This window comes from Perca fluviatilis, chromosome 4, assembly GCF_010015445.1.
Source record: "Perca fluviatilis chromosome 4, GENO_Pfluv_1.0, whole genome shotgun sequence".
NCBI lineage: Eukaryota > Metazoa > Chordata > Actinopteri > Perciformes > Percidae > Perca > Perca fluviatilis.
Genome location: NC_053115.1, coordinates 10,305,811 through 10,333,785, shown reverse-complemented (window position 1 = coordinate 10,333,785; position 27,975 = coordinate 10,305,811). Strand labels below are relative to the sequence as shown.

The 27,975-nt window shown below is 40.5% G+C and overlaps 1 protein-coding gene across 37 annotated transcripts in view; it reads left to right on the top strand.

The window, feature by feature from the left end:
• Positions 1–402: 402 nt before the first annotated feature.
• Positions 403–27,975, top strand: part of cast (calpastatin) — a 38,849-nt gene continuing 11,276 nt past the window's right edge. For 8 of the 37 annotated variants that reach the window (XM_039796761.1, XM_039796780.1, XM_039796781.1 and 5 more), the window contains exons 1-6: positions 7,966–7,984; positions 19,950–20,018; positions 23,848–23,978; positions 24,333–24,443; positions 26,757–26,888; positions 27,464–27,601. In XM_039796761.1, the coding sequence (XP_039652695.1) occupies positions 23,868–23,978; positions 24,333–24,443; positions 26,757–26,888; positions 27,464–27,601 (492 nt within the window). In that variant the 5' untranslated portion in view covers positions 7,966–7,984; positions 19,950–20,018; positions 23,848–23,867. Of the gene's footprint in view, positions 563–1,179; positions 1,474–7,815; positions 7,985–15,230; positions 15,252–15,272; positions 15,426–17,452; positions 17,504–18,559; positions 18,650–19,949; positions 20,019–23,847; positions 23,979–24,332; positions 24,444–26,756; positions 26,889–27,463; positions 27,602–27,975 lie in introns of those variants that run through there. The other 29 variants (XM_039796765.1, XM_039796758.1, XM_039796776.1 and 26 more) reach the window with 25 other exon arrangements.

Sequence of the window (27,975 nt, the reverse complement as noted above, 5' to 3'; positions counted from 1 at the left end):
TTCCTGTGTTGCATGTTGATTTCAAGCTGAAAAATACACGGATATCTGTCCACATGCACTGAATCATACGGAGAATGACGCAGTGAATGCAGTTTATATGAACGGACATAGTTCACACTGACCCTTTTATCCTCTCATCAGATCAAATTGGTGTCAAATTAGTATTTCAGTGTCTGGACAAGTAGTTGAACATCGATGTTCAACTCATAGCCTATACAGTATATACTTATCATATACAGTAGAAAGAACCTATGAAGTACAAGACCTTACTTGCTGCAACTCCATAAAAAACACACACACACACACACACACACACACACACACACTTATTGCGAAAACATTTGCTTGTGCCAGCTATGATCAATCATCAAAGACATAAGTTTTTTTCAGCGGGAGGGGCAACTTCATTTGCTCCAAGTGTTGCAGATCAGCCCGTAGACTATATTCCCAACAGAGCACTGAGGGCGCAGAAGGAAACTCAAAAAGTTTATCCACTCGTGTTTTGAAGATGCCACGCAAAAAGAGAAGCCATAGTCATAAAACCACAAAAGAGGCGAAAGAAGTAAGTGTCTTTTTGTTGCTGTATTGAATGACGGAGCAAATAGATGGGATGCTACAAGTTTAAAATGTGTTTAGGCTACAGATGCAAATAATCTCCGGAACAACCAAAAGTCTGTAGGCTACGTGCGCAGGTAGGACTCGTTTTCTATGCTTATATATTTTATTTTTTTATTTTTTATTTTATATTTTTTTTTTACATCTCCACAGCCCTGGGTCAGCACTGCAATATGGTCTGGATAAGTACGCCACATATCTATTTTGCGATAGGGGGGAAAAAACCCGCTTTGACTTGTTTGTATATCTTTAAACCAATCACAACAGTCCGGGGCGATATCGGAGATAGCGAGAGGGGAGGGACATTACGCCAGATCACAGGCTTTATCCTAGAAATGTATCCGTTGAGCCAGACAGACCTGTCTGCATTTACACTTAAACAAATATAAATGATGCGATCGCATCATCGGTCAATCGGCCTAATGCCATGGCCGCTAGGCCTACTTCTACAACCACGCCCCCCCCCCCAAGCAGCGTCGTGCGTTTTTCCTGGGAGCTATCACGATACAACTCTGCCAAGCTCCTTTTTTTGAAAATATGTGAGAGGGGATGGGAGTGAGCCCGTGGTATTTAAATAAATTAAATACAGGTCGCGCTTGATTTTTCTTTGGTTATGTAGTGGACACAAACCATTTCAAGAGATAGGCTATACCAGTGAAACTACTTCTAGCCTACTACTAATACACTGTAGGTCTATGTATCTGCCTGCTTTCAGTGTTCATTACCGAAGTGTGTGGGGAGTGGCTCACTGTTTGGTAAGACAGGAGAGAGTGGCAGTGCAGGGTAAAGCCTTTATTTCAGGGCAGTGTTCTCGCCTGCTGATCCCTCATGGCGTATGCAGCATACTGGATGAGTCTTGTGAGTACATCTGCTACTTTTAACCCTCCTCTCTTCTGTTTGACCCCCTGGCAATACACTTTTATACCTCTTAAGTAAAGCTTGGCACTGGTAGGTACGCTGAATGTGATGATTTACTGTAGTAAACCTGAACAACTTGTCTTAGGGTGTATGAGCTGCTGAATGATCTTTAAAACTTGGCATGGACTGCACACCATAAGCTTTGAATTCAAATAAATGATTGTAAGGGCCTTTGTCACACATACAGGGTTTAGATATGAGGGTGTGTGACTGTTTGAACTGAGATAGGCTTCAACACGCACACTTGTGTCAGCTATATGAATAGTTCCTGTTATTCCTCGAAGTGGGGATCAGATGTAAAATTAACTGCAGTGTCTTAATGTTACTTTTTCAACTCAATGTATTATTTGAATAACATCATAAATATTGCTTACAAAAAAAACTAAATATAATAAAATGCTTATTTGACCAAAGTTTGCATTTTGATTGTTATGTTGCATTAGACTTTCACAAAGTCTAATTGCTTTAGAAAAAAAACAAGAATAGCAACAAGATGATAAGACTTGTACATGAAAGATTTCGTCAGATGTTAAATGAATAAACCCCCAACACAATAGCTTGAAATAACTGCATCCTGTACAGACTGTCCATTGTACTTATTGTCAAAAACCCATTCAGCACAAGCTGGTGCACGTACAGTATGTGTTTTTGTGTGTGTAGCAACGAGGAGCAGCTCCGCTTGAAGTCCACCATAGTAGCAGGTCTTCAACCTACTATCCCAGCGCAGGGTCTGACTATAGCAATGTACTGACATACTGACAGATACTGGACCCCCCCTCCCCCACACACACACACTTCTTCCAAGATTGACTTTTTAAGGCATTATTTTCCCCTAAATGTGTGATATTTCCCATTTTGACTTAACTTGTCTGATATAGTGGTAATTCAAAGTATTAAATAAGTTGGAAATATTTAATAACTTCTACAAAACAAACTTTCTAATTTCTGTGTTCATAAGAATTTTAGGACCTAAAAATAGGGCCACAGGTCAAAAAAGTAAGCAACTTTGTGACTTGCATTACTGTAGTGTACTGTGCATATAGTTCTGAAGTGAATGGCCAATGCTGGATTGCAGTATACTGTATATATGTAAAGGAACGTTTGTGTTTGTCTCCCCCTGCTGAGCAGTGCTGGCTGATCAGATAAGAGCTGCTTGAATGTAAAGCTGCCACCCGAGAAAACTATTTGTTGTTGAAGAGGTGCAGTAAACCCATAAATTCCTGAAATACTTTTATCTTTACTAAAGGTCACATGTATCATTACTAGGAATTCCTCTTTATCTTTATAGAAAGTGTATATGTATGTTGTTGTTTTTTTTATATCTTTCTAAAATTCTGTAAAGGTTTACAGTTATTTATCTGCAAATGGCTGCTGAGTTGTTAAGCATCATACCCTGCCTGTCTAGGTTGTGCCGAGCCCTGCAATCCCTCTGGGAACAGGGGCCTGCGTAGGTGACCCAGTGTGTGAGGTGATGATGGGCAGAGTTTGTAGATGTCTGAAGTGCAGTGGTGGATATAGTGGTGACTATAGAGTACGACACTGGTCTAAATATAAAGAAGAGGGCCAGTTTAGCATCGGAGTCCAGTTACATAAGCGTGCTTATTTGGCGCTGGCGCTCGCAAACATGTTTATGACAACATCTGGCATTTCCTCCAATCATTTTCAATCAAAACAATTATTTTGCACATTACAATTTGCAAGTAAACTCGTATTTTGTCTTGTGTTCAGAATGGAAAAAAAATTTTAAAACGGGAAAAGTATTTAAGGAAATTTCACAGTTCAAGGTGTTTTCCCTATTGCTTTGTTTAACTGTAAATCCAACATCTTTCCAAAAGTCAATGAGTAATCGTGTTAAATAATGGTGATTTCAATATTGATGAAACTAATCGTGATTATGATTTTTTTTTTATAATCGAGCAGCCCTATCTCAGGGAACACTCCTGTTCTAAATGTTTAGCTTCAACTATCACTTGTTCCTTTCACTTAAATTACACTTTTTGTGCAAATCGGATAAGCTCTATTCACAGGTGAAACACACAACACAGGTCACACAAGTGTTACTAGTCATACTACTAGGCTTTGGGAGATTACAGTACAAGACGTATCTTTTTGGTTTCCCATGGTGCACCAGCTAGTTTTACAGGCTGGGTCATTTGGCACTTCACATCAGCAAAGGTGTGTCTGTCTGACAGGGAGTGTACCATGCTGCGGGGGTGTGTGAAAAAGCCTGTGTGTGCATGTGTACTGTTAAGAAATTCTAAAAGACGTGATCATTTGATTTCTGAGGAAGGAGAGGCTTTGGTCGAATTGAAAGTTATGCAAAAGGTTTAATGAACAACACGATGAAAACGACATGACAAAAACAATCAAACATAAAACATGAAACACTGCCAGCAGTGGACTGAAATGACATGCCTCCTCTTCAGGAATTACATCAATCAGTCCTGGGATCATCTCAGGATCCGAATTATATTCCTGTCTCTCAGGATAAGGACACACCTCTGAATTTCAGGTCACAGACAAAGGTTGTTTATCATGGTAGTGCCGATTCTATTCAAGTTTACAGAGATATGCATTTCCTTTGTTCTAATCAAGTCTGGCCCAACAGGGGATGGCTCCCCAAAAAGCAGAGACAACAGTTACCTTTCCTGAGGGGTATATCTTTTTAAGTCATCGGGTACAGAAAAGATATAGAAAAGCAAACATGTATGACCACATTCCTTTACCGTGTAAACACACTGGGTTATCAGATGGAATGCAGCAGAGGTTTCAAAAGTATGAGCCTGTGGATTTATGTTTTAAACCCCCCAACGTCTCCTTCCAGGCAGCGTTGCCTAGAAGGTACTAGGATTATGGAAAGGGTTAGGGTTAGGTTTGGGTTAAAAAGGTTTGGGTTAGGGTTAGGGTTAAGGTTAGGGTTAGGTGCCTTGAAGTCAATTGTCGCAGCGCTGCCTGGAAGGAGAGGTTGGGGGCTTAAAACACCATTGAGCACACTGTGGGGCTACCATCAGACAAAATCAAGACAACTGCTGATCCTCAAACCCCACCTCCACCACCAGAGTTTTTTGCCTGCATGTCCATAGGCTTACAGCACAAGATAAATATATATAATATATAACTGAAATTTAGTTTGACTGAGTTACGGCTCCGAGAATGATTTTTGATGCAAATTGTGCATTAAGTGTTCTAAAGTACCTTAATTAGCTCCACGAGCTGTCACAACCACTGCCCACTGGCTGACTGGAATCCATAACATGAAATTCTACTAAGTACACAACAGTTATTAGTTTTTGATTAATTATATCATAGAAAATAGAACACAATAGAAAATACTTTATTGTCTCCTTTTTGTGTCCAAAAAAGCAGAAATTTGTCTTTTGGTTTGCATTTACAGAATTTGCTATGCAATTGAAATTGTATTGCCACAGTGTGGTGGAATTTTCAGAAACCCCATGTTGTGGTAAACTGAGCCCTGGGTATCCTGCTCTGCCTTTGAGAAAATGAAAGCTCAGATGGGCCAATCTGGAATCTTCCTTATGAGGTCATAAGGAGCAAGGTTACCTCCCCTTTCTCTGCTTTGCCCGCCCAGAGAATTTGGCCCACCCATGAGAGAGAGACATCATGGCTTTCAAATGAGCAAAGTGGCAGTTGGTCAAGGCCACACCCCCCCCCCCTCCTCTTCAATAGCTACAGACACAGAAATGGCACATATAAAGGAAAGCTCATTGTGGGACTGGCTCTAGTGGCTGTAATTCTGCACCAAGGCTGAATTTCGGGAAAAAGACTTCAGATACAGTATTAGGGGACCACTAAGGTCTATATGTTTTTTGTGTTTTTGTGTATTTTGTATTTGCATGTACTGTATGTGTGGTTGTACTGCTACCTGCCTTGGCCAGGACACTCTTGAAAAAGAGATTTTTAATCTCAATGAGTCTCTTTCTGGTTAAATAAAAAATATAAAAGCATCCAAAGAGCACCATGTCATGGGACCTTTTTTAAATACACCATCTTCAGAGAGTTGGGACGGCACTGCACAATAACACATCGTGTACTGTACTGCCTTCTTAATTCTCTTCTCAATTGAGTGTTCGTTAAATGCTCCTGTGTAAGTCATCCTTGTCTCACGAACATTCTTCACGTATGTAAAATGAGTTGTGCTGCTCCTGAGCTTTTCCTTAACAAACAGTTATGTATCCGCAGATTCTCATATTTAATCAATGCAACAGATCGGCTCTCTGGTGTGTTTTAATAGTCTTCATTTGTATGTTTTAACCCTTTTTGTTTAGGCCTGCTGTTATTATAGATGTAATGTAACTGATTTTAATATGTTAATCATTGTATTTTAGGATGCCTATTGTCAGCTGGCTGTGAACTACAGCTGGAAATTAGCCGTTGAGGCTAAAGCTGCTCCTTTTACTGTATAGTTCATTAAAGGGGACTGTCCACAACATTATAAACTAATAAACTAAACTAAACTAAATCCATGTCTGCTAGTATTAAATTATGTGTATATGTCTTAATTCTGGAAGAAATCTAAGAGGGATGTGATTTCTTGCCATTCATTGTATTCCATATTGCATTTAGAGTGATGTTACAGGTTGAATTAAATTTGGCATCCTAGTAGGGATTAGATATCCTACCACATCAGATATGATTGATGTTGTTTTATGCCAGAACTCGTGCACCTGTTCACACTCCCAGACCATATACAGGAAAGTTCCAGTTTGTTCAGGTTGACAGAATGTACAGTAGAGAGTGGGAATGGCTTTCGAGACGTATCTCTTCCTATGGCATATGTTGAAGTGGATATACTGGCGATTTGGGATCTTGGAACCGTGGAAAATGTCTGCCAAACTGCCTCCCAATTAATTGTGTTCCCCTCAGGGCTCAGCTCTCGTTCGCATTTCTTTACTACTGGGAGTTGTCCTATGGATACTTGCAACAGCGTAACATCCTTAAACCCTTTAATGTCACAGGCAACAAGGAAGAGTAGTTTTAGTGACCATTCAACCTGTGTGCTGCCACAACACGAGTTTCATGTCTGGCTGGTTTAAACTCAAATAGGACAGTTCATTATTTTCATATTTTGCTGAGGTGTGCTACTAAAACACAAGTGAAAGGCTGATTTCATCACACTGACTCACTCAAAGACTGTGTTGTCTGCACACCCCACCCAAGAACTGCACAAAGGCATGTGCAATACACCCAACTCATAGGTAGGAGAAAAAGGCTCAACATGATTACTGGAATTGCACTTTGCCCTTGCATTTCCTCTTGTAAATGACATGAAAACAATGGCAGCAAAGTAATGGCTTTGGATACACCTGAATATACTTTTCTCCCACATACACACTGTATTTGTGTTTTTGGTAGTGTAGAATGTAATGCTGTCTTTCCACTTCTGTCATTTGCTGAGTATGTTGTTCAAATAAAGTTAAAGTTACAAAGTGAAGCATCTTAAAAAGTATGGAAGGTGAAGGTTAAGAAAGCCAACACCCATGTCTTAAGCTTCAGTAAATGTATTATTATTGTCATGTGTCCTGTAGAAACACTCCCTACATTCTGGTTTCACAAATAAATGTTTTGCTTTCGTCCCAACTGTTTTGATGCACGGGATCATGATACAATTTGCCACAGATGGATAGTGTTTCATTAGCAAAGCCAGTGTCTATATTGATAATTCTCACCTGGTGACCAGATGTTGAAATAACCAGGGTTAAATCATTATCATTCCCTGCGGTTATCCTCGAGAGGTGATGATGTCATTGCAATATAGGATGAGTTTGAAAGTTGTCTCAGATAGTTGACGCACATGTAATAAAACTCTGGCCCCTCCCTTTATTCTCATAGGCAATTAGGCAGCCAGGGTGGTTGCACAATCTTTGTATATAAGCATGTATGTGTCTCTATGCCTGTGTGTGCTCAATGACTATATGTCATCATAAATCTGGGTGTGTGCTTGTTGATAAGTGGCTCTAAAAAGTTTCAAAGTTTTACACACCTGTGTGTGTGTGTGTGTGTGTGTGTGTGTGTGTGTGTGTGTGTGTGTGTGTGTGTGTGTGTGTGTGTTGAAAGCAGCTCAGATGTTGCCCCTTATCAGGTGGGTGTCAGTCCATGGTCAGGTCGCTTCCCTTTATAGCCCAGTGAGTTACGGCCCAGCCTCTTGTGACTTCCACATCTGAGCCTTTCCTCCACTGCCCTCTCTGCTCCCTGACCACGCCCCCCTTCGGTCCCTTCGCCCTCCCCCTCTCTCTCTCGCTCTTCTCTCTCTCTCTCCCTGTGAGTTGGAAAAATGCTGTAAACCAACAGACAAGGCAGAGGCCGACAGACATTCACTCACACACAACACACGCGCTCGTAGGCACTTTCAGCCAACATGGGCCAGATATTGAGCTGGATCCGAGGCCCACGGGACGGCCAGGCCCTGCAGGATGTGTCCGTGGAGGAGCAGGTGTGTGCAAGTGTGTGTGTGTGTGTGTGTGTGTGTGTGTGTGTGTGTGTGTGTGTGTGTGTGTGTGTGTGTGTGTGTGTGTGTGTGTGTGTGTGTGCGCGCGCGCGCGCACACACACACGCGTGTGTTTTGTAAATGTAAGTCCGCGTGAAAGTGTCAAGCTTCACGTTTTAATGCTCTGTTTGCAGTTGTTGTTTAGTTAGTCCAGGTTGTCCTGTACGTTTGTGTGTTGTATGTCTGTTACTATTTATAAGGGAAACGCATGAGGAGGAAAACTGTCTTGGCTCCAATCCAAGTCAGATCTCTCTCTCTCTCTCTCTCTCTCTCTCTCTCTCTCTCTCTCTCTCTGGAATGTGAGGCTCCAGGACAGCCTGTGTGCGTTCAGAACCACAGTGTGAGTTTTGTAGTAGTATAATCAAACCAAGGCTGGGACAAGGCCTGCGTTGTTTGCTACCTGTTGCTACAAGTACCATCTACAAGGAAAATTGATAGACCCCTGTTAGTGATGGTTGTTAAAAGAGATAGGAGCATTTATTGAAGATAAACATTAAGTTTTGTATTATTCAGGACAGTGGTTTTAAAATTGTAGGTCTCGCCCCAAATAGTATTCTCCTGTGATAGTTTGCAGTGGCAGATGAAGCAATATGAAAGGGTGTGTAGCTGGAATAAGCTTAGTGTTCTTTTTTTTCTTTGCACGACTTGGAATTTTGATGTACTGTAGGTCACATCCTGTAACCTCAGTGCCATTATCTTTTGTTACATTTTTACATGTCATGCAGACAAAGCGACTGTGAAATATGACAAGTCTACATTGGCTCTCCTGATGTCAGTACTTTGTTATCAGGGCTGTGTTAGTTTGCTCTGAGTCACTCTATGTGTTAAAGGTGAATATGTTTCCTGGGAGGAGGACTGTTAGTTAGTTACTTAGTTGGAAGGTTCACTTTGTTGTGTTTTGGGGCAAAAATTCTCAGCTGCAGCAGTCTGCCTCCCCCACAACTCACTGTCGTCAGTCTTAGACTGACAGGAAATGACCACTGAGAAAAGATATCTTGACTGGACATGCAGCGCAAAGTCTAAAAATGACTAGAAGATAATAGAGATAGCAAACAGACAACCTGAGTGGATGTTTGACACTATGTTTGCATGCTGTGATACCACTGACAGCTATTTCAACACTGCAGTGGATTTGTAATTGATTTCTAATGTACATCATTTACAGCATTTTTCAAAACCTACTGAGAACAATATTTTTAATACCTCTACACTAAGCAATATTGTAAGTACAGTAGCACGGTTTTAATAGAGTTTTAATGGTTTTAAAGTCGAAATACCACAATGTAAAATTACTCCATTACATGTAACAATTGCACATTCAGAATTCAAAATGACTTACTTAAAGCAGCTATAATAGATATTTTTTTATAATAATACGACAACGTGACAATGTGACAGGTGTCACCTGAATCTGCCGCTTTATATTATTATTATATAATAGGTGTATTGCGATAATTGTATGTGTAAGCAGCATTTTATTGTTGCGGTTGGAACTGATTCTAACTACTTTACATACTGCTAGGTCTTTACAGGTTTTGTTTGTAAAACCTTAATGGGCAGAATAAACTAGTAAGGATAGCAGTAAAAAAACACTGACTAATAGTGAACTAGAATTATAAATTAACATGAAATGGAAATACTTGAGTAAAGACCTCTAAAATGTAGAACAGAGCTTGAGACATGTTCTGATACTGGTTGGTTTTATTGTATCAGCCTAAAGCACAAAGTTGCGCTTCAGTACAACATAGCACTGCAGGAAACGACATACCACCTGGAGCCTTTGTGATGTGCATCATGTCACAAGGTGTCTGGATGCTAAAGTTCAAATGTCATCAACAGCCATTTACTATAACTCTCTCTGCTATTTGGAGCTACTTACGTGCAAAGCTAAAAAATAAAAAATAAATAAAATGTTCCTAAAGGCAGGAAGACATCAGCTGTATTGATGAGATGCTTCATTACATTGCGTTTTGTATTAAGTTCTTGTGATGTGTGTGTGTGTGTTTGTGGAAGAAAGAGAGCGAAAGCATGTTGTGTTCATGAGCATAAATACACAGAAATTTTTGTTGACACATATCCTGCGCAACTAAATAATAGCCTTCCATTTCCTGTTAGATGTGTTTTTAAATATTGTTTTCTATCCCATTGGAAGCCTGTGAGATATTTCCTAGGACTCGTCACGACTCGTCAGATTTCTCACTTCACTGTCAGTTTGGCTTGAGTTGACTGCTTCTGTCACGCCAGTTATATAAAAGCAACTCCGGGAGAGTTTCCAGGCCTCTGGGCTAACCTGAGAATGTGCTTTAGCGAGATGTTGTTGTTCAGCACCAAACACTCTCTGAACATTTGTCCTGCTCTCTGTTTACATCTACCATGCTCGAGGAAAAGCTGGTGCTCGTAGCCACATACAGTAATGTTTGTCCCAACAAGTAAGACTATGTCATGGAAGACCCAGCAGTCTGACGCTAACTGGAAATTGTAATGTGATATAATGATTTAGATTCTTAGTATTGCTTCACATAAACACATGGAAGTGGAAAGCTATTCCCAACTATATCTTGATGTTATTTTAGTTCTTGTGCTCTAAATATGTATTTTGTTCTATACTTTAATGTTAGGCAAAGAGTTTGGTGCTGATTTTTCCGCAAATTTAAGACATAGGCCTTATCTAAACGATACTGTAGGTTAGTAGAGAAAGGGCCTAGTTTTTGTGTTTCTAGTGTGATGAAATGTGGGTCAACAAACCAGGAGGAAAGTGCTGTGCTAAATTTAGAGATGGTACATGGACATGCCATGCAGCTATAGTTTACTGTGGGGGGTATGGATGCACACATTACAAGAATAGAGTTTCACAGGGGTCACTATTTGATTTCTTTCATCATTGTCACTCTTTTTGATATTGATTCGCTGAAGTCATACTCTACAATCAAACGTATTAATTAAAAAAAAGTGATTTCTATTGAATGGAGCTGTAACATTTACATTATCCCTTTTCTCATGGCCCATGTGTGTTCTCTGGGTTTGATTTTGATTTCAGCTTTGTGATTCAGGCAGTGCTGTTCAACAGTCAACTCTCCTATCTTAACTCTCTATATCATATTTCTGAGCATTTCAACCACTCTTAAATGCACCACAAGTCAATAGCCTACACCTTAAAATGCATTACCGCACACAGTGATATGGCACCCTAACAAAAGTAAAGATATTCACAGTAATGGAATCCTTATCTCAAACAAGCTGATTTACACAGAGTGGATGCCCAGACACACATCAGACAATAACACTATTGTTTGCTCTGCAATCCTCAACAGTGATGCAAAGAATAGCTGATGAGTGCTAAAGCGCTGGTTTGGTTTGTGTTTTTTGTAGACTAAACCAAGTAATCCCAAACTAAGTGAGAAAGGACAAATGTTTTAATAAAATGCATTATTTATGTTTCACCAAATATGGAATTTGGATATAGGAACATCCCTTATAGGAGTAATAATATTTGAGTAAATTTGGAGTTGTATTGCATTTCAAAAATTCAATAATTGAAACGGAATACATTAACTTAATTTCAAGGAAAATATATGCAGTCATTGACTGATATCCTGAAGCTGAAAGTGTGTGTGAGATTAGTTGGATACTTTCCAGTGTTTTTAGTCAAACTAGTAACACGAATATTCATTGTCTTTTGGAAAGATGTTGCATTTATTGAACTTAAACAGTGAATCAATAGTGAAAACATCTTGAACTGTAAAATGTCCCTTAATACTTTTCCCATTTGAAAAAAAACATTCCCATTCAGAACACAAGGCGAAATAAGCGTGTCCTTGCAAAACGTAATGTGCAAAATAATCGTGTTTCACGATTAATCTGTTTTGTTTTAATGATCAGGAGCTGAATCGTAATCGCGATTACAATTATTTTGATTTATTGCACAGCCCTAACACATACAGTATTCCTTCTGGCAGGTACTGTTCTTTTTACAGATTTACACACTCTTTTATAACCTCCAGAACTTTTTGGCAAAACACGCCTCCCTCCAAGTTCTACCAGTATGTTTTCAATGTGAAATGTTTTCATTGGGATCTCTTGCCAACAAAAGTATACAACACCAGTCCTGTATTTTCCCACAGACTTAGTTTAAGAAACATGATACGTTACAGCCTCCCACTTTTCCTGTGACCTCCTAAAACCACAATCAGAGATTTAGAGTACAATCCCCCGTTCCCAGCTCTGATAGTCCGATTTGCCTGGATGGGTGGGTGCGCACGGTCTGCATTAGCTCATTAGTTGTCAACAAAGATAAGTGTTACCAGGGTTACCAAGTAAGGCGTTTGGATCTAGCATAGGCATGCATAAAACATGCCAGCTCTGTCTCACACACATAAACACTCACAGAGTCAAAGACACAAAAGCAAAGTTGTGTTTATGGAGTCAGGCAGGGCAAAGCTGTTAGAGAAGTTTATTTTGAACGGTCCCACAACAGACACACATTTCTGCCACGGAGATGCCAGGGCCTAGCCTGGTTGACACCAGACTTCTCAGTTGAAACTGAGAGTGGATCTGGGCAAGGTTCATTCACAGCTCATTTCCAAAGGGGCGTCACCAACGGACGCCGCTCAAATGCAACTGGGTGCAGTTGGATAGTCCTTCAACCAATCAGACCAACGATCCGGGTGACGCAGCAGCGACAGCGGCATCAACGGGTTGCTGCGCTTCTGTGGCCGTCATGTTGAATGTAAACAAAAAGCTGCTTGCTGTCGCTGCGCTATCGTCATCGAGTAAAGCCCGCCTCAAAGGTTGTGATTGGTGCCTCGATTTAGAAAATTTGGAAATGGGCTTGAATGGGCTCTTGGCCAGACTGACTTGCAGAGCAAATCTCAAATTTGCCGGAAGTTTGTCAAGGTTTTCCCAGGCTAGCCAGGGCAGGGATTGTGCAACACGTTGAGCATATTTGCCTACCTGCCCTTTTTCATTTGATCTCTGTGAAGTGTATTTAAGATGATAACCCTGCGTTCTTTAATCATCAGCTTGCCTTGGCTGTTGTTAAACGGTAACTACCGCTTTTTTCAACCTGCACCCTATTTTCCTATGTTTTTGTGTCTAAGTGACTGATGGGAACAACAGTCTTTGAAATTGGTCCAGTATTAAGCAAGATCGCTGCAAGTCGACAGCAGCGAAACAAGCTACAATGTAAGTTAATGGGGCAATTGTCCAGATTGTATTTACTTCACAAAAGTGCTTGTTTTGCCACCGACAGGCTCAGATTCATATTGTAAGTGTTTGACAACATTATGGAAAGGATTTCTAAGGAGGTCGGCCTTTCTGTTAAAGAGTAAGATCCTTTTTTTTTAAACAAAAAAACATCTGCGAAATTAAACCCACAAGTTTTCAAACAGTAATTCAAGCATCGTAAAATACACTTTATTCAAAGTTGACAGAAACAAAATAAAATTATGAAAAGCCGTTTTGGGTCATCTTTCCACTTTTACAACCACCACAACTCTATTTTTGGTTGAAATAAACACATAGTTTACTGACTTACATGTGAAAATATGTTTGCTCTGTACATGATAAAAGTATTGCTTTACTTGGAGTCTGGTGGGTTTAGGGCTAGTGACTTCAGAGCTGTTTCTGGTTAAACAGAAAGGTCTCAAAGAGGTTTTAAAGGTCTATCTCTGAAGGGATCCTTTCCATAATGCTGTCAGACACTTAGAATTTTAATCTGAGCCTGTCAGTGGCAAAACGAGCACTTTTGTGACTGTAAATAGAAGCTGGACAATTGCCCTATTAACTTACATTGTTTTCTGTAATGCAGCTCATAAAACCAGGAAAAGACAGCACTTGTGTCATATTACGATATTACAATTGAAGACGATATCTTGTCACATATCACAATATCAATATAAAATCAATATATTGCCCAGCCCTAATTTATGTTCAGAAAAGCTTCCAAGAAAATAAATATGGTTCAATGTGGGGTGATGTAAATAATAAATGTCACGCCAAATTCTTTGCTACACACAGAGCAAATAACAGCAAACAACACTGAAATGTTTTTTCTTCTCTTTGTTTCTTTGTTTTAAAAAAACAACAAATTTATAACCAAGGACAGTTTTAGTAATATTCAAATTGTTCATTTGCTTTGCATTAGTTATGGCAGTGTTTTAGTGCAGAGACTAAACGCATAAGGCACAAACACAGTATAGGCCAGTCTTGTGTCCATTCAACATAAAACAACCGACTGATACACAAGTTGACAGACAAAGTGAGCCCACAGAGCAGTTTCAGATGACGTTCAGACAACCCTTTATTCATTTTAATCTAAGTGCTATGAGTATTTTAGACACAGGGGGGTGCTGTTCTCCAAAAACCTCCCCCTTTAACATGTTTGACACGTTTTGTGCTTCATCTGAAAAGTAATTGAAGTGTCTGGATTAATTTAAGCATATGCCAAACTATCAACTAATTATTGCTGATAGTATGTGTGTTTAGAGGGTAAAGGTAACAGTGCTGTGTTTCTAAAATTCTTACATAACCTCTGGCTGCCACCCAGAGATGGCATTTCCTGTCTGTTCCTTTGTTCAGGGGCTACTTTAAAAAGTTGTGAAAGGCCAGAGAAAATGTCTGAATGTTTTCTGCCCAATTGTGTCTTTCTTTAATTTACAGTTTTTCTTGTTCTCTGCTCCGGCTGTCTTCTGGTGTGGATTGGACAATGTGGGGTGATCCCACTCCCTCTCTTCTCACACACACACACACACACACACACACACACACACACACACACACACACACACACACACACACACACACACACACACACACACACACACACACACACACACAGGCTCTGCAGTCTAGATTCCTAAGCAGTGAGTCTCGCAGGCACACCCAGACTCTGCCAAACAAGACTGCTGCAGCAAATCCACTTCTGCCTCATCATCACAGCTTCATCCCTCAACTCTCCCCATAACTGTTCCTGTGAATATCTAGGTGTAGGCCATCTTGTCTGTTATCGTACTGCAACATCCCTCCTATCAAAGCCTGCCCCGACCCAGCCCAAAGTTTCCCTAAAGCAGACTTATTTATTTTTCCTGGCAGGCAGTGAGCAGTGGGTGGGTCTTTGTGTGTCCGACTGTCCAATCTGACTGAGCCTGCTCTGCTGCCTTGTGACTGAGAAGGTGGAGCCAGAGCAGCAGAGGCTTGTTGTGCCCCTTTCATGAAGGTGGAGCAGCAAGTTTTTCTATATGTGTGTTTACATGTGTGTGTATGAATGCGCGTTTGCTTGACATACAGTGTTTCCACAGCGGGAATCTAAAGTAAACCAGACTCAAGAGAGCATCTTGGTAGTATACACAGCAGCATATATAGAGGAAACACACTCACAATCAGACTTATGGTATGTATCTGGACTGCATTTCCCCTTCATGCTCGCTCTTTTGTAAATCTCTGTGTGTGGAAGGGCTTCCTGTCTGACTGATACCTGTCGAATTACTGCTGTGTTTATGATCAGACGGTTGGAGGCTTATCGTTCATGTGTTGGCATCTAACAGCAGTTCGCCATGTTGTGTTTGTGTGAGATCAGTTTGTGGTGATCAGCTTTGCTGCCTTTCGCATGTTAAGTGTTAGTGGTATCATTTTATGGACCCAGAGAACAGTTGTCGCCAAGGTAACAACGAAATAAACAGTAAATAATCATCTGTATATATTGTGAGTGCACTGCACTAATGTTTTATAATAATTAATATGGAATCAGGATCTGACAACAACTCCTAATGGGGCTTTAAACAAAATAATCTAACGTTATCCAGACGTCTATAAACTAGGGTTTGCTGGTTATTGTTGATTTGTTTTGTGCGTCAGTGTGAACATGAGGGACAAAAATAGAACAAATGCTGTGAAATAGAAGATCACTGCTTGTGCTTCTCCTCTTGATTGTTAGTTTGCAATAAAAAGCTAATGAATGAAAACCAAACAGAGAGAAGTAACATATATTCACCCTGCACGGAATGAAGCGGAGTACAATGTGATAAACTAATACATGAAACCAGTACAGTGCTGTTAAAGTTTTTTTTTTTCTTCTCTCCTGTCTTTCATGTGACTGTAATGCGTATTCACAGCACAATGTTTGCACAAGTAGCATGTAACAGTAGGTGTGACTAATGACATCAATCTTGAATTTACCCAGCTGTCTGTTTGCTCATCATAAGATCTTCCCTACAACAATAATATTCATTCTTTATGCAGCTCTGCACTGGAACTTCAGTCAGACGACAGCAGTTGGCGTCGTTGGTACTTTTACACTTCTGCTCCACATTCTTTCCTTGTAACACTGACTGCAGTTTTCGTCATTTCCCCCACTGAGCCGAGGTGATCATTATTATCGCTACTGACCATTTAGTCATGTTGCCAGTACTATGCTGAAATCGTAGCACTAGGAAGCTGCTTTCCGCCATATTCACGTGTCTACATGTCTGTGGTTTGTTGGGTGGGGCCCAGCATTAGTCATCAGTTTTCATTACAGGCACAAGCTACTGCTTTGAAAGCTGTTGCTAGGTAATGCCTGGATATACTGCATTGTTTCTTTACTTCTGACAGAACAAATACTTAGCGAGTTAAATGCGTCATGCAGAGAGCAGGTCCCCGGATGGTCTGAGGTTTATCGACTGTGCAGGCATCGTAGCCATCTAAAACCGGACAAGGACTCAAGCGGCAAACCTCGAGCACGTCGACAGTTTCCGTCTGAGATGATGTGTCAAACTGCATGAATGCCAGTTTGAAATGAGCAGTGGTTTCAAATGGCACTCTCCTGCCATCATCCACACTCTCAAATCTTGTCTATTTTGATCACACGTACCACAGCTCTCCCAGAATGGCCATGATGTTCATATCAGTGTCCTGTCCCCAACTACGTCAGTCAGTGTTGTCCTCACTGGTTGCTGCCACAAAAGCTCTGTGGCTTTAGTCTATGTGCATGCAGATTGGGTAAATGTATGTGTCGGTGTCATCATGTGTCTCACCACAGGAGATATGGTCAAGCACTTCAAATAAAGTGGGTTTTTGGTTTTTAGGATTTATGTCTCACTGTCAGATTTGTCTGTGTGGCTTCTCGGCTTTTGATGAACAGAGGTTGCAGCTGCTTTGAGAACAGAATTCCCTCTTGCTGTCAGTCCCATAAACTGTTTGATCACTTGCTTCATTGTAGATCTGTATGAGTTTGACATGGACTTAAAATCCTGGTGACTTGTAATGGCATTGATTGAGAATATACGTCAGGCTCTCTGTGCATATATGGTTAAGTGTATGTGTTCGCATATATCATAGTGCTTATGTTTCAGTCTACAACTGCCCTAGTTCACAGTCTTTCTGTGTCTGTCAGCTGTGATCTTCTGTTTAACAGCTGTTTATATGTCCCTTATAAAACAGATACACGGCAACTATCGGCCCCTTCCCTTACCCCGACAAAATTTCTACCAGGTACAACTGTGTGAAATGTCTACCATTTGCACACATTGATTTTGTCTGTGTACAGGGCTGGACAGAATAACAGGAACACTGAGCAATGCTGCATAGCATAGTGACATCACAATCTGCAGTACTGAATTACAGTGTCAGCAACACTGTAATAGCATCATAAAGGTAACATTTGCTTTGTAAGGTGTTTCTGTTACTTTGTCCACCCCATGGATGATGACGAAGGCTTAATGATTGTCTGTCCAAATTCAACGGTCAGTTGGTATTTATTAATGCACTTACCAGTCCCTCCAGAAAAATGCGATTATGCGATCGCATAATATAATATGCATAATCAGCCAAAGTCCGCATATTTATGCGGGGGCCGCATTTTTTCAAATACGGAGCACTTTCGCCGCATAAATTGCATAAATATCCCGCATATTCCATCGCATTTTTTAAGAAAACGTGCCGCATAATCAAGGATTTTTGCCCGCAATAATCACAAAAAAACTCCGCATTTTTCTGGAAGAACTGTAGAATGCATCAACTAACACTGCAGCTAGCATGACATTTTGATATCACAGCTACTGCATGGCTAAGCTTCATGGGTAGGGCTGGTTATTAAACCTCATGACATTTTTGGTACAAACCTAAATGTGTCCATAGACCCAAGTGTCGGAAAAATAGTGAAGTAGCGAAAGCGGATATTTAATTTTGTGATAAGAGTTATTGCCTTGTTTACTTTTGTACTTTGTTAGGCTAAGTTTGTGTATGTTGTGTTACATCATTTAGCAGATAAGTTCAGAACTTGGGCTTCTTTTGTTGAATGAAAACAGTTTTTTTGTAGGAAAACACTAGTCGTTTTGGTATCTGTACCTAAATTCAGGTATTGTAACAAATTTTACAGAGCAGAGGCGTAACCTGCTGGTAGGGCCAGACTTTAAATTCATTTTTTAATTCTCCCTGAGGGGAAGAAAGCATAATAACATAATATGTAAGGCATGTGCTAAAAGCTTTAGCTTGCACTGTAGGTGTGCTGTTTGTATTGTGTCGGTGGATGGACAGTCTGTTATCTAGCAGAGAACAGCCTGCATGAGGAATGTAGGAATGCTGCAGTTTGGAGTTACAGCACACAGAAAGCTTGCAAAGTGTTTGGATGGGTCTCAGGTGAGTACAGAGTTCACTTTGTTGTAATAACAAACGTCTGCTTTAGCTATAGACATACAACTGAAACTCATTGACGAGTGAAGGAGTAGATAATAAATACTTAACTAAAACTTGCTTACAGTTTAACTACTTGCTGTTATGCAAATAACGTGTATAGGCATAGCTATACATTTTCTTTTTTTCTCTGAGAAAACTTTGTTCCAAATGTATGTATTGATCATTTTTATAATTTAGAGTCATCTTGTAAACACATGTACTGCCCTTCCTCTCTGTTATACAGTGCATTGTTTCCCTAATAGGCTATTTCATTCACAGCCTATTAGGGAAACAATGCACTATACAGTGCATTGTTTCCCTAATAGGCTGTGCATAGGCTATGTACATCCGACTGTACAGTAATTGCAAAAAGCAATTACTGTACAGTCGGATGTGCATATTTTTCCCCTTTTTAACCAGAGCATACCCCCCCAAGACCCACCCACCCACCCGCTTATGAACAAACCTATATTAAGGGTTTTTCCTGATAAACTTTATATGTAACTTTCCTGAGTAAAAATATCGTTTGTGGCAGCAGTTTGATGACCAGGCCAATTACCAGATTAATTGGATCTCTTTTTGTGACTGAACCGAAAATAGCATCAGCTAAAAAGAGGAAATCTTATCAAGAGGAAGTCTGAGATCACAGCAACACTGACACAGTTTGATACATTAGTGAGTGTGAGGAAGTGCAGTGCAGCACAGATATCACTGCCGTGTGAGTTTGAGAAATGGCTGCATTTGGTTGGCCCAATTTAGAGGCTAACCTCGTTGAGTCTCTTTAAAGACTGAGGGGAATGATCTCGGTGATAATTTTACACTGTGTGACGTCAGCTGAAGAGCAACTTGTGAATCCTACATTTTTTGTCACTGTTGTTGGTTGCTGAGGCGACTGCAGACAACAACAATACTCAGCCTTTGCTCTCTGCTGCCACACAGTCACACCCTTCAGTCTGGAATGTATGTAGCGTATAAATCAAGCACTTCGGACTGCAGTATGATTGGTGTGTTGGTGGGCATTATAATAGATTGTTACCTCTCTACCTCTCATTTTCTGTCTTTCTCTATCTTTTCCTTAAAAATGTATGTTTAAACCTGTGTTTCTTCTCCATCCAGAAATGAGCTGCATGCTGTGTTTTGTTTCTCTACAGATGTTGGCTCTTGTGAAACCGAGACATTGCTGTGTGTAAATCTTAAAATGATTATGATGGTTTCTTGTTAAATTTTAACTAACTATCTTTTTTTTCTATTTGTCTCTTTCTAGTCGCAGCCTGGCCAGGCCACACCTAAACTGGCAGCCCAGGTCTCCACTGTGAAGCCTGCACAGTTTGAGGTATCAAACATTTCTTTTCAATGCCCTGTAACAATGGATTGTTGTCTGACTGACCTCTGACCCACTCATTATCTGGACTATGTGTAGTATTGTTACTTCCTCTCCTGTTCCAGCTTCATGTTTTCAGTAGTTTTAAGTAGAGTGAGGGAAGAGGTTAAGCTGTGTCTTCAGAGCAGTAGCACACAGAAAAGAAAACTTTCCGTTTCCTTCCATACAAGCTAAGAGAGGTAACACCCAGTTTCTCAGTGGGAAGCAGTTTAACCCCTTAATGCTGCTCTTAAACAATAGATTGAAGTGACCCTCCATGTTCCGTTGGATGTGTTGTGGATTGGAGTAATTTCCAAATGTTAACGATAGCTCTTAAATCTTTGTTTAAATGAACTGGAAATGTTAAAGTAATTCACCAGTATGTTAATCGGGAACTCAGGAATTTTGACTATAAAACAGTTTATGACTACAGGTCCGTTTTGCACGTTTATTTTTAGGATCTTGGTTCTTTTTTCAACATACCAACATGATGTATGTTGCTAGAAAACACTTTGCAGACTTCAACAAAGACTTTATAGGTATTTGGCATAAACTGTATTTTAATAAGTGTCTGCCCAGTGCACTTTAGTAGGAGACAACAACAGGACAAACTGGTCTATAATGCATTAAGTTGGCAGGTTTGTTGGTTGGGTTGACGTGGTTGATTAATGCGGCGGGATCAGCTCCCACACAGCAGACGCTGATGCTGTTGTGTTACATGCATGCCTCTTTTGCTCCCAGAAGGCCGCGCATCCTATGTGAAATCACACTGGGGCAGCACTATGCCCCCTTTGCTTGGTTCTGCGTGAATAAACAAAGCGCGCATAACGACAGACCTTCACTTGGCCTTCAACAACTGGGCTTTGACGTTGTCTATTTTGGTGCCTGGCTCCTAGAGAAAGGCTTCGGTGGAATATTTGAACTTTAAAAAGTGTCTGTGTGCAGAAAATAGGTGCAACGCTATTTAAAATAGTATAATGTGAGACAATGACATGTTTTAAACTTACTTACTTAGTTATTTATAGACTAGACCTAGGATGGACCTTGGTGCCCCTTTTCATTCCTACTTTGCCATAGTGGGATACAGCTGCTCATGTATCAGTAGCGGTGTATATGAGCAGTGCAGTGTATGTGCATACGGTGGAGCCATAGAAACAACCATGGTATGGTGCATCAATAAAGGCCATCCAAAGGACTATCTTTACCTCTTTTTTCAATTTAAGGGGCACTACAGTGATTTAATGTTACACTTCCATAAAGTTGGGGACAGATTTAAAAAGAATGTTCAAAATGGAAGCATCAGAGGCAAAGATATCCTGACTTTAAAGGGGTGATAGAATGATTATATAGGGTATTTCACACTGTTCTTTATGGTCTCCTAATGGGTATGTAACATTAGTTGGGCTGAAAATGGCCTGGTTGATATTTTATTGGCCCTTATGCATCCCTGTGTTTTGGCCCTATTTGTAACAAGAGCTTTTCTTCCAAATATGGTATGGTCATGAATATTTAGATGAGCTGCGCGCTGCTTAGTTGAGCCTTAGCCCCGTACACACACATAGAGACGCATGCTGATTGGTTGAGCGACTCGCCATACACACGCATTAGAGGTCGTTGTGCTGATTGGTTGAGCGAATCCCCAATACACAGGCATTAGAAAGCGACAGAATCTCATATTCCAGACACTGCAATGTTTCCTTACCAAATTCACTTCTGAGACTTTTTATGCAAGAAAACAACTATATAAAGCTCAAATATGGGCCGTTTACGAAAATGGATGGCTAATTGCAAATTTGGTAAAACTGTGTGTCGGAGTTCAGCTGCCTGTGTTGGCGGCTCCGCCTGGCCTGCCTTCCTCCACAGACCCGGCTTGCTGTGAGCTCGATTGAGCTCGGCACGCTGCTGCAGCCCACAGCACCTCATACCGCGCAAAGTCACCGTTTGGGCTGGTGGACTACTACCAAACGCCGTCGCCCTGACAAAGCTCCAGGGCCTGTATTTCTCCTCTTCCTGCTAGCTAAATGGCCCGTGTGTGAGCGGCGGTCAGCAAGCTTGTTACACCAGCAATTTCTTACCACATGTTACACACATGTCAACGCCACTTAGCTATACAACATATAACTATATGTTTTATAAAGCTAACAACTGTGTCCGATTTCAAGTTAATGAATATTTGTGAGCTGTAAGGGTTTGTTAGCTGCGTTTCACTTGCACTCTCCCTTCAATCCTATGTGTACAGATTAGCGGCTAGTTAGCTTCATTTTTGGTCGTAATTGAGTATATTTACAGTTTGAATTTACGTCCCGCCACTTATACAACATCTAACTATATGTTTTATAAAGCTAACAACGGTGTCCGATTTCAAGTTAATGAATATTTGTGAATTCCAGAGGAATTCTAAGAGGAGGGTAACTAGCTCTCATTGATAGAGCTCCATCCAGCCGCAGGCTCTATCAATGAGACTCAGGACAAGCGGCGTTTATTTTCCCAATCGTTTGTTTAAATAACTCAACAAATTATAATTACACACATTATAAGATTAACTAGAATCTGTGGTAAGAGAATGCTGGCGTAAAACTCGCTGACCGCTTTCACTCACAGGTTGGGTACTTTGGGTATGAGGTGTGGGGTGCAGCGCGAGCTCAATCGAGCTACAGCAAGCCGGGTCTGTGGGAAGGCAGGCCAGGAGGCAGCAACACAAGCCAGCTCTGAAGTCCGCACACAGTGGAAAAATTGCATTAGACACAATTTTCAAACGCCCATATTTGACCTCTAGTAGTTGATTTCTACCGTTCTCTTAATACACCCGGCTTGACAAAGGTTCGGTTGAGATGCTTACGCAAGCAACTAGCTTTGTTGAGATTCGCCCGTTTTCAGCGGCAGTTTCAAAATATGAGATTTTCATAGTAAAGGGGTGTCAATGGGATTTTGAGCTTATATGTATGTCCTATTTACCCACCGAACTGTCGTTATTCAACTATGACCGGGTAAAATCGGTTTTGCATTCTATCACCCCTTTAAGTATTTTAGTATTGTCCTTATGTGGCCTTTTCCATTTCTGGTTTTGTCTTTTAGCTTCTGGTGGCTAACGCTGGTTATATTAAATGCAAATAAAAAGTTGTGGTCCTGATTAAAACAGCCTATTACGGAAACACACATCCACATTATAGAGGTCATATGGCTTGACATCACCAGATACGCCACAGATATTGGATTTTTAAAACATTCAGCATTAACTAGCGTACAACTAGCTCAACAAGCTTACTATGTGTAGCAGCAGCTCAATGTTTCTTTGGTGAAAACGATCAAGAGCTCTGATTGTTAACTTTAATCAACACAAGGATGCTGATAATTAAATGCTGATAATAAAGTTATTAATGTTATTTACATTCTTTACTGCTATTTTTACTGTGTATATGATATGTATTCTATGGATAATATAATAATGAATAATCAGCTTGTTACAAAATATGTCACAGGAAACTGACCAAATAATAATTGTCAGAGGTTTGTCGTCAGACTGCTGTAGAAGACCAACTAGATCCTACATTTCCCATAATGCAACCAATAGCATAAATGAATTCAATACTCCCTGCCTGGCAAACATCCACCTATTTCAAACATATTGCCCCTAGTTTGTAACAGATTCTTTCAGTTATAAATTTGTATATAACCTTTTTATATATATATATATATATATATATATATATATATATATATATATATATATATATAGTCAATGCAATCCAGTAAGCTGTAATAACGATAGATGATTGAGTTTTCCACGCCCGGTGCGTTACAGAAGGCATCGTCGGATCCACCATGGCTACAAAGCCTGGGCTGGTTACCACAGCAACAGGCGGAGCCACACAGAGTGGTGTCACAACAGGAGGAAGTGCTTCAATTGGGACAGCAGGAATGGCCAAGCCAGAGGTAGACGGACTGGATGCCTAAATAAAAATAGAGGGGGCTTTTGGCTGTTTGGTGTGATGTAACATGAACCACTGCTTTCTTCTGCGCTCTGAGCGTGTCCTCATTGTGACGCAGCTCACATCTCTTCATCACTGGCTTCATCTTCTTTTCGTCTTGGCAAAAACATGTTTTTACCTCCTCTGTGTCTCTCTGGCTCAGCCACCCAAACATCTTGACCTTTCAGAAGCTGAACACTTACTGTATCACATTAATGAGCTCTCATATCCTCACGCTTGGGATGAATGCTCGTCACAGACTGTGAAGCTGAATAACTTTCCCATGACTTTCTTTAAACACGTGCTCCTTGGTTTGTAGACTAACACTACGCCGGCAGGTGCTACTGTTATTGACATGTCATCCGCTGGGGCTACCTTTGTTGACATGACGTCAGCAGGGGCGAGGGGCGGTCCTAAAGGGATGTCAAAGGTAATGATATCCTCGTGCTCGGTGCTTTTCTTTTTATTTACATTACTGCTGATCATTTCACGGAAATGATTGATTTTCTGCCAACTAGGCAGCTTGCAGGTACTTTCCTTCATTTTATCAACCCTAATTCTTATTGAGGTTTTGTTGCTGTCCAGTTGTAATGTCTTGTGAGTTCCTGTTGGTCAAGCCATGTGCTTGTGGGAAACTCCAACATTTGTGTGTCAGCTGCTTAAGAACAGCCTTTCTAAATTCACATGTAACACCCGCCCTATGTAGCTTTCTAAATCTTCTCTATGTAGTAGTACAATGGGTCCATTTTCTCTGAAATTAAAAATAACTGGTGGTGACTCCAATAAGATTAAGCAAGTGTAATAAAAGTATCTGCCTCCTATTAGGTTTTGTTTTATCTGGTGTCTTAATTGTATGTACCCTATTAAACAGTTCCAAAACATGAATTGGCTATAATGAAATATGAACAACCAAGTACTTTGAATGCAATAAAACCAATTTAGTTAGGTATTAGTAAAAAGGTACACAAAATAATATCCCTGCAGATCAATTACAAAATAAATGCTAATAAAAATGGTACCCAATATTAATAAATACAAAGATAATTGTTGCTCCTCTTATTATCTCTCGGAAATTGTGCATCAAAAGTACATCTTTAATATGTGAACATCAACAATGTTCTGTGGGCCCACACACACTCTCACTCAGCAACTAAAACCAAAAATGTAAACAAAAAACCCTGTTACAGGCCTGAGTTGTGGTGCGGAAGTGTTGAGGCCTAAACACTGTAATGGCCATTTGATCTGTTCACACAAGCAAATAAAAAATATATATATTTATACATTTTAACCAACCGTACATATGTTTAGCCATATTTATTAGGGGTGTAACTGTTCACAAAATTCATGGTTTGGTTTGATACGAGACAGTGGACAAAAAGAAAGAAATGCCAGAGAAATTTACTTGATATTTACAATTTTTTTATTTATTAAAACTAACAACATAATGATCTTTTTTACTTTGAAAAATGACAGAGCTATACTTGACCCATCTTCTGGGGTGTCTTCTTAGCAGTATATAAACAAAAAACGCTCCTTAAATATATATACATGTTACAGCTTTCAGACCAACAGCTGGTGCTTTGGACAATTGGTTCTCTATTTGGGCTTTTGTTTTTTGTGCAAAGCAGCAATTACGGTCTGGCTGAAATGGATTCGTGAAGGAATAGTGTAATGGGGCTCAATTACTTTAACCATGTTTGAATAACCTGCGTTATCCACTACAGAGTAGGGTCTCATATCTGCGGCTATAAATGTACCAATCGCCGCAGTGATGTCTTCTGCCCCGTTTTGAATCAGTTGGCGATTGCTGCTTAAATGCTGCAGGGATAGTTTGTAGCGCGTGTGTTGCTTCTTGTTTTCGTCTAGTTCCAGTTATTGACACACTGAGGTGATGTTGGCGTAAACTAGTTGACATGTTTGTAGTATTCCCACTGGTGTAGCCTATTCTCGTGTAGCAGATGCGACATACCGTTGTTTTTTTTATCCACCGCTCTGGTCTGGTAATATTTGCATTAACGTTACTAGCCATATTGCAACGAGCTAGTTCAGCGTAGCGTGCCTGACTGGTGTATAGTGTTTTTCTTTGGGAGTGGGAGGGGCAGACAGCACGTTGTCTGTTACGTTGTTTGGGCTGCCTGGTTGAGTGCAGCGGCACTGAGAACATTGTATTTCACAAAATGTAAGGTCTTTTTTTTTTCTACATGAAATTGGATTAGTCCAACGAATCGTTTGGTTTGTAATGCGTACCTAATCGAAAGCCTCGTACCGACCGGTTCAATACGAATACGTGTATCGTTACACCCCCTAATATTTATACATCTTAACACGGGCTGATAAGTTTCAAGGCTCCTGTGAACTACTGTACCTGGGAGGCAAAAATCACTTTAGAAGTCAAAAAGGTCAGCAGTACTATAAGTATAGTATTTATACATTTGTTTTCAATGGGCTAAACCATTAAAAGCACCATAATTTAACAAATTACACTGATAAATGGTCAGATTAGTCTCAGTAGACCTGATTGGTTAATAACTCAGCATATTTAAAGTCAGTATTCTTGCTTTAGTCAGAATACAGTGGCAGATCTGACCAGAGATCATTGTACATTTTCTCCTGCTCTGTTTTTACTGTTAAACACTGTTAAAATGTTGTCCACATCTCTTGTCAATATGTTTACTGGATTCAGAAGTGCTGTGAATCTTTCGTTCTTGTGTTTTTGAGTAATCATTTGGCTGCATATTCGTAGACTGCGGCTGTCTCCCAAGTCAAAGCCCCAGCTACAGGTCCATCTCCTGCTGGTGGAGTGGCTGCAGCCGCTGGCATCGCAGCGACCACTGCTGTGACCGAAACCAAAGAGTCACCCAAAGGCACAGCCAAGGTAGACTCCACTGCTACAGGCTTCTCAGACTCTTTATGGTGACTCCCTCAAGGTGTACTCTTCAAGGCTTTCTTTCTGCAACATCTCCTCTGTGCCGCAGGCTCTTATCAGGTTTTTGTTACTTTCTTTGCCTGAGAACACTCAGATGCTTGCTTTGGACATGGCTCGCTTGGAGAGGACCAGTTGCGAAGTATAAAGGACTTGTGTTCTTTACTCTGCAGCCCTTTGCTTCACATGCCTTAACTTGTTATTGTATTTGCAAAAAGTCCACACCCGTCCAACACCTCACAACATACATCAGAAATCTGAGTCAGCGGGAGAAACAAATGGAGAGGAGAGGCCGACCAGTTTTTTTGTGTGTCTTCTAGCTCTAGTGTCTTTGCCCAACAACTGCTGACTCTAAACTAATATCTGTCATCAACTTGGTGGAGGATCACTTTTGTTGGAGACGGTCACTCACTGTCCTGTCTTTTATTTCTTCGGGTGCATTACCGACTTTGTGCATGTACAGGGGACCTGTAATTTCACTTGACATGTACTTGGCTTATAATAGATTCAAATGCATTGTATTTTAGAGTGCCACTACCACCACAACAGTCAAAGCTGATGTGCATAAAGTTGATCCTGCTAAAACATCACAGCCAGTTGCCGTGACTGCAGCTGGAAATGTATCTGTGCAGGGGAAGAAAGAAGCTAAACCGACTCAAACGAAGGTAGACGATCCTGAAACCAACGGGTGGAGTCTGATAATTTATTTGGTGTATTTCCTGTCTGTCGAATATTAATGGATATGTTGCATTACATACTTTTAATGGTGCTCTGGTTGGATAGACCACTACTGTGCCATTTCGGCCTTGTGAGATTTTTCATTGGTGTCAGATTTAGGGAAAATGTCTCTTTGGATGATATGATGAATGCTATTTTCATGTGAAAAAGTGAGGTTTGGCTTGACGCACATTGATGAATTTTCAGTCAACTCTTTCTTGAGTAATAACACAATCGCATAAACTGTAAATACCACGCTATCAATGTCCGTGTGTTGCGTGATTCATATCTTTGAGGTCTGTGTACTGATCCTGGATCTGTG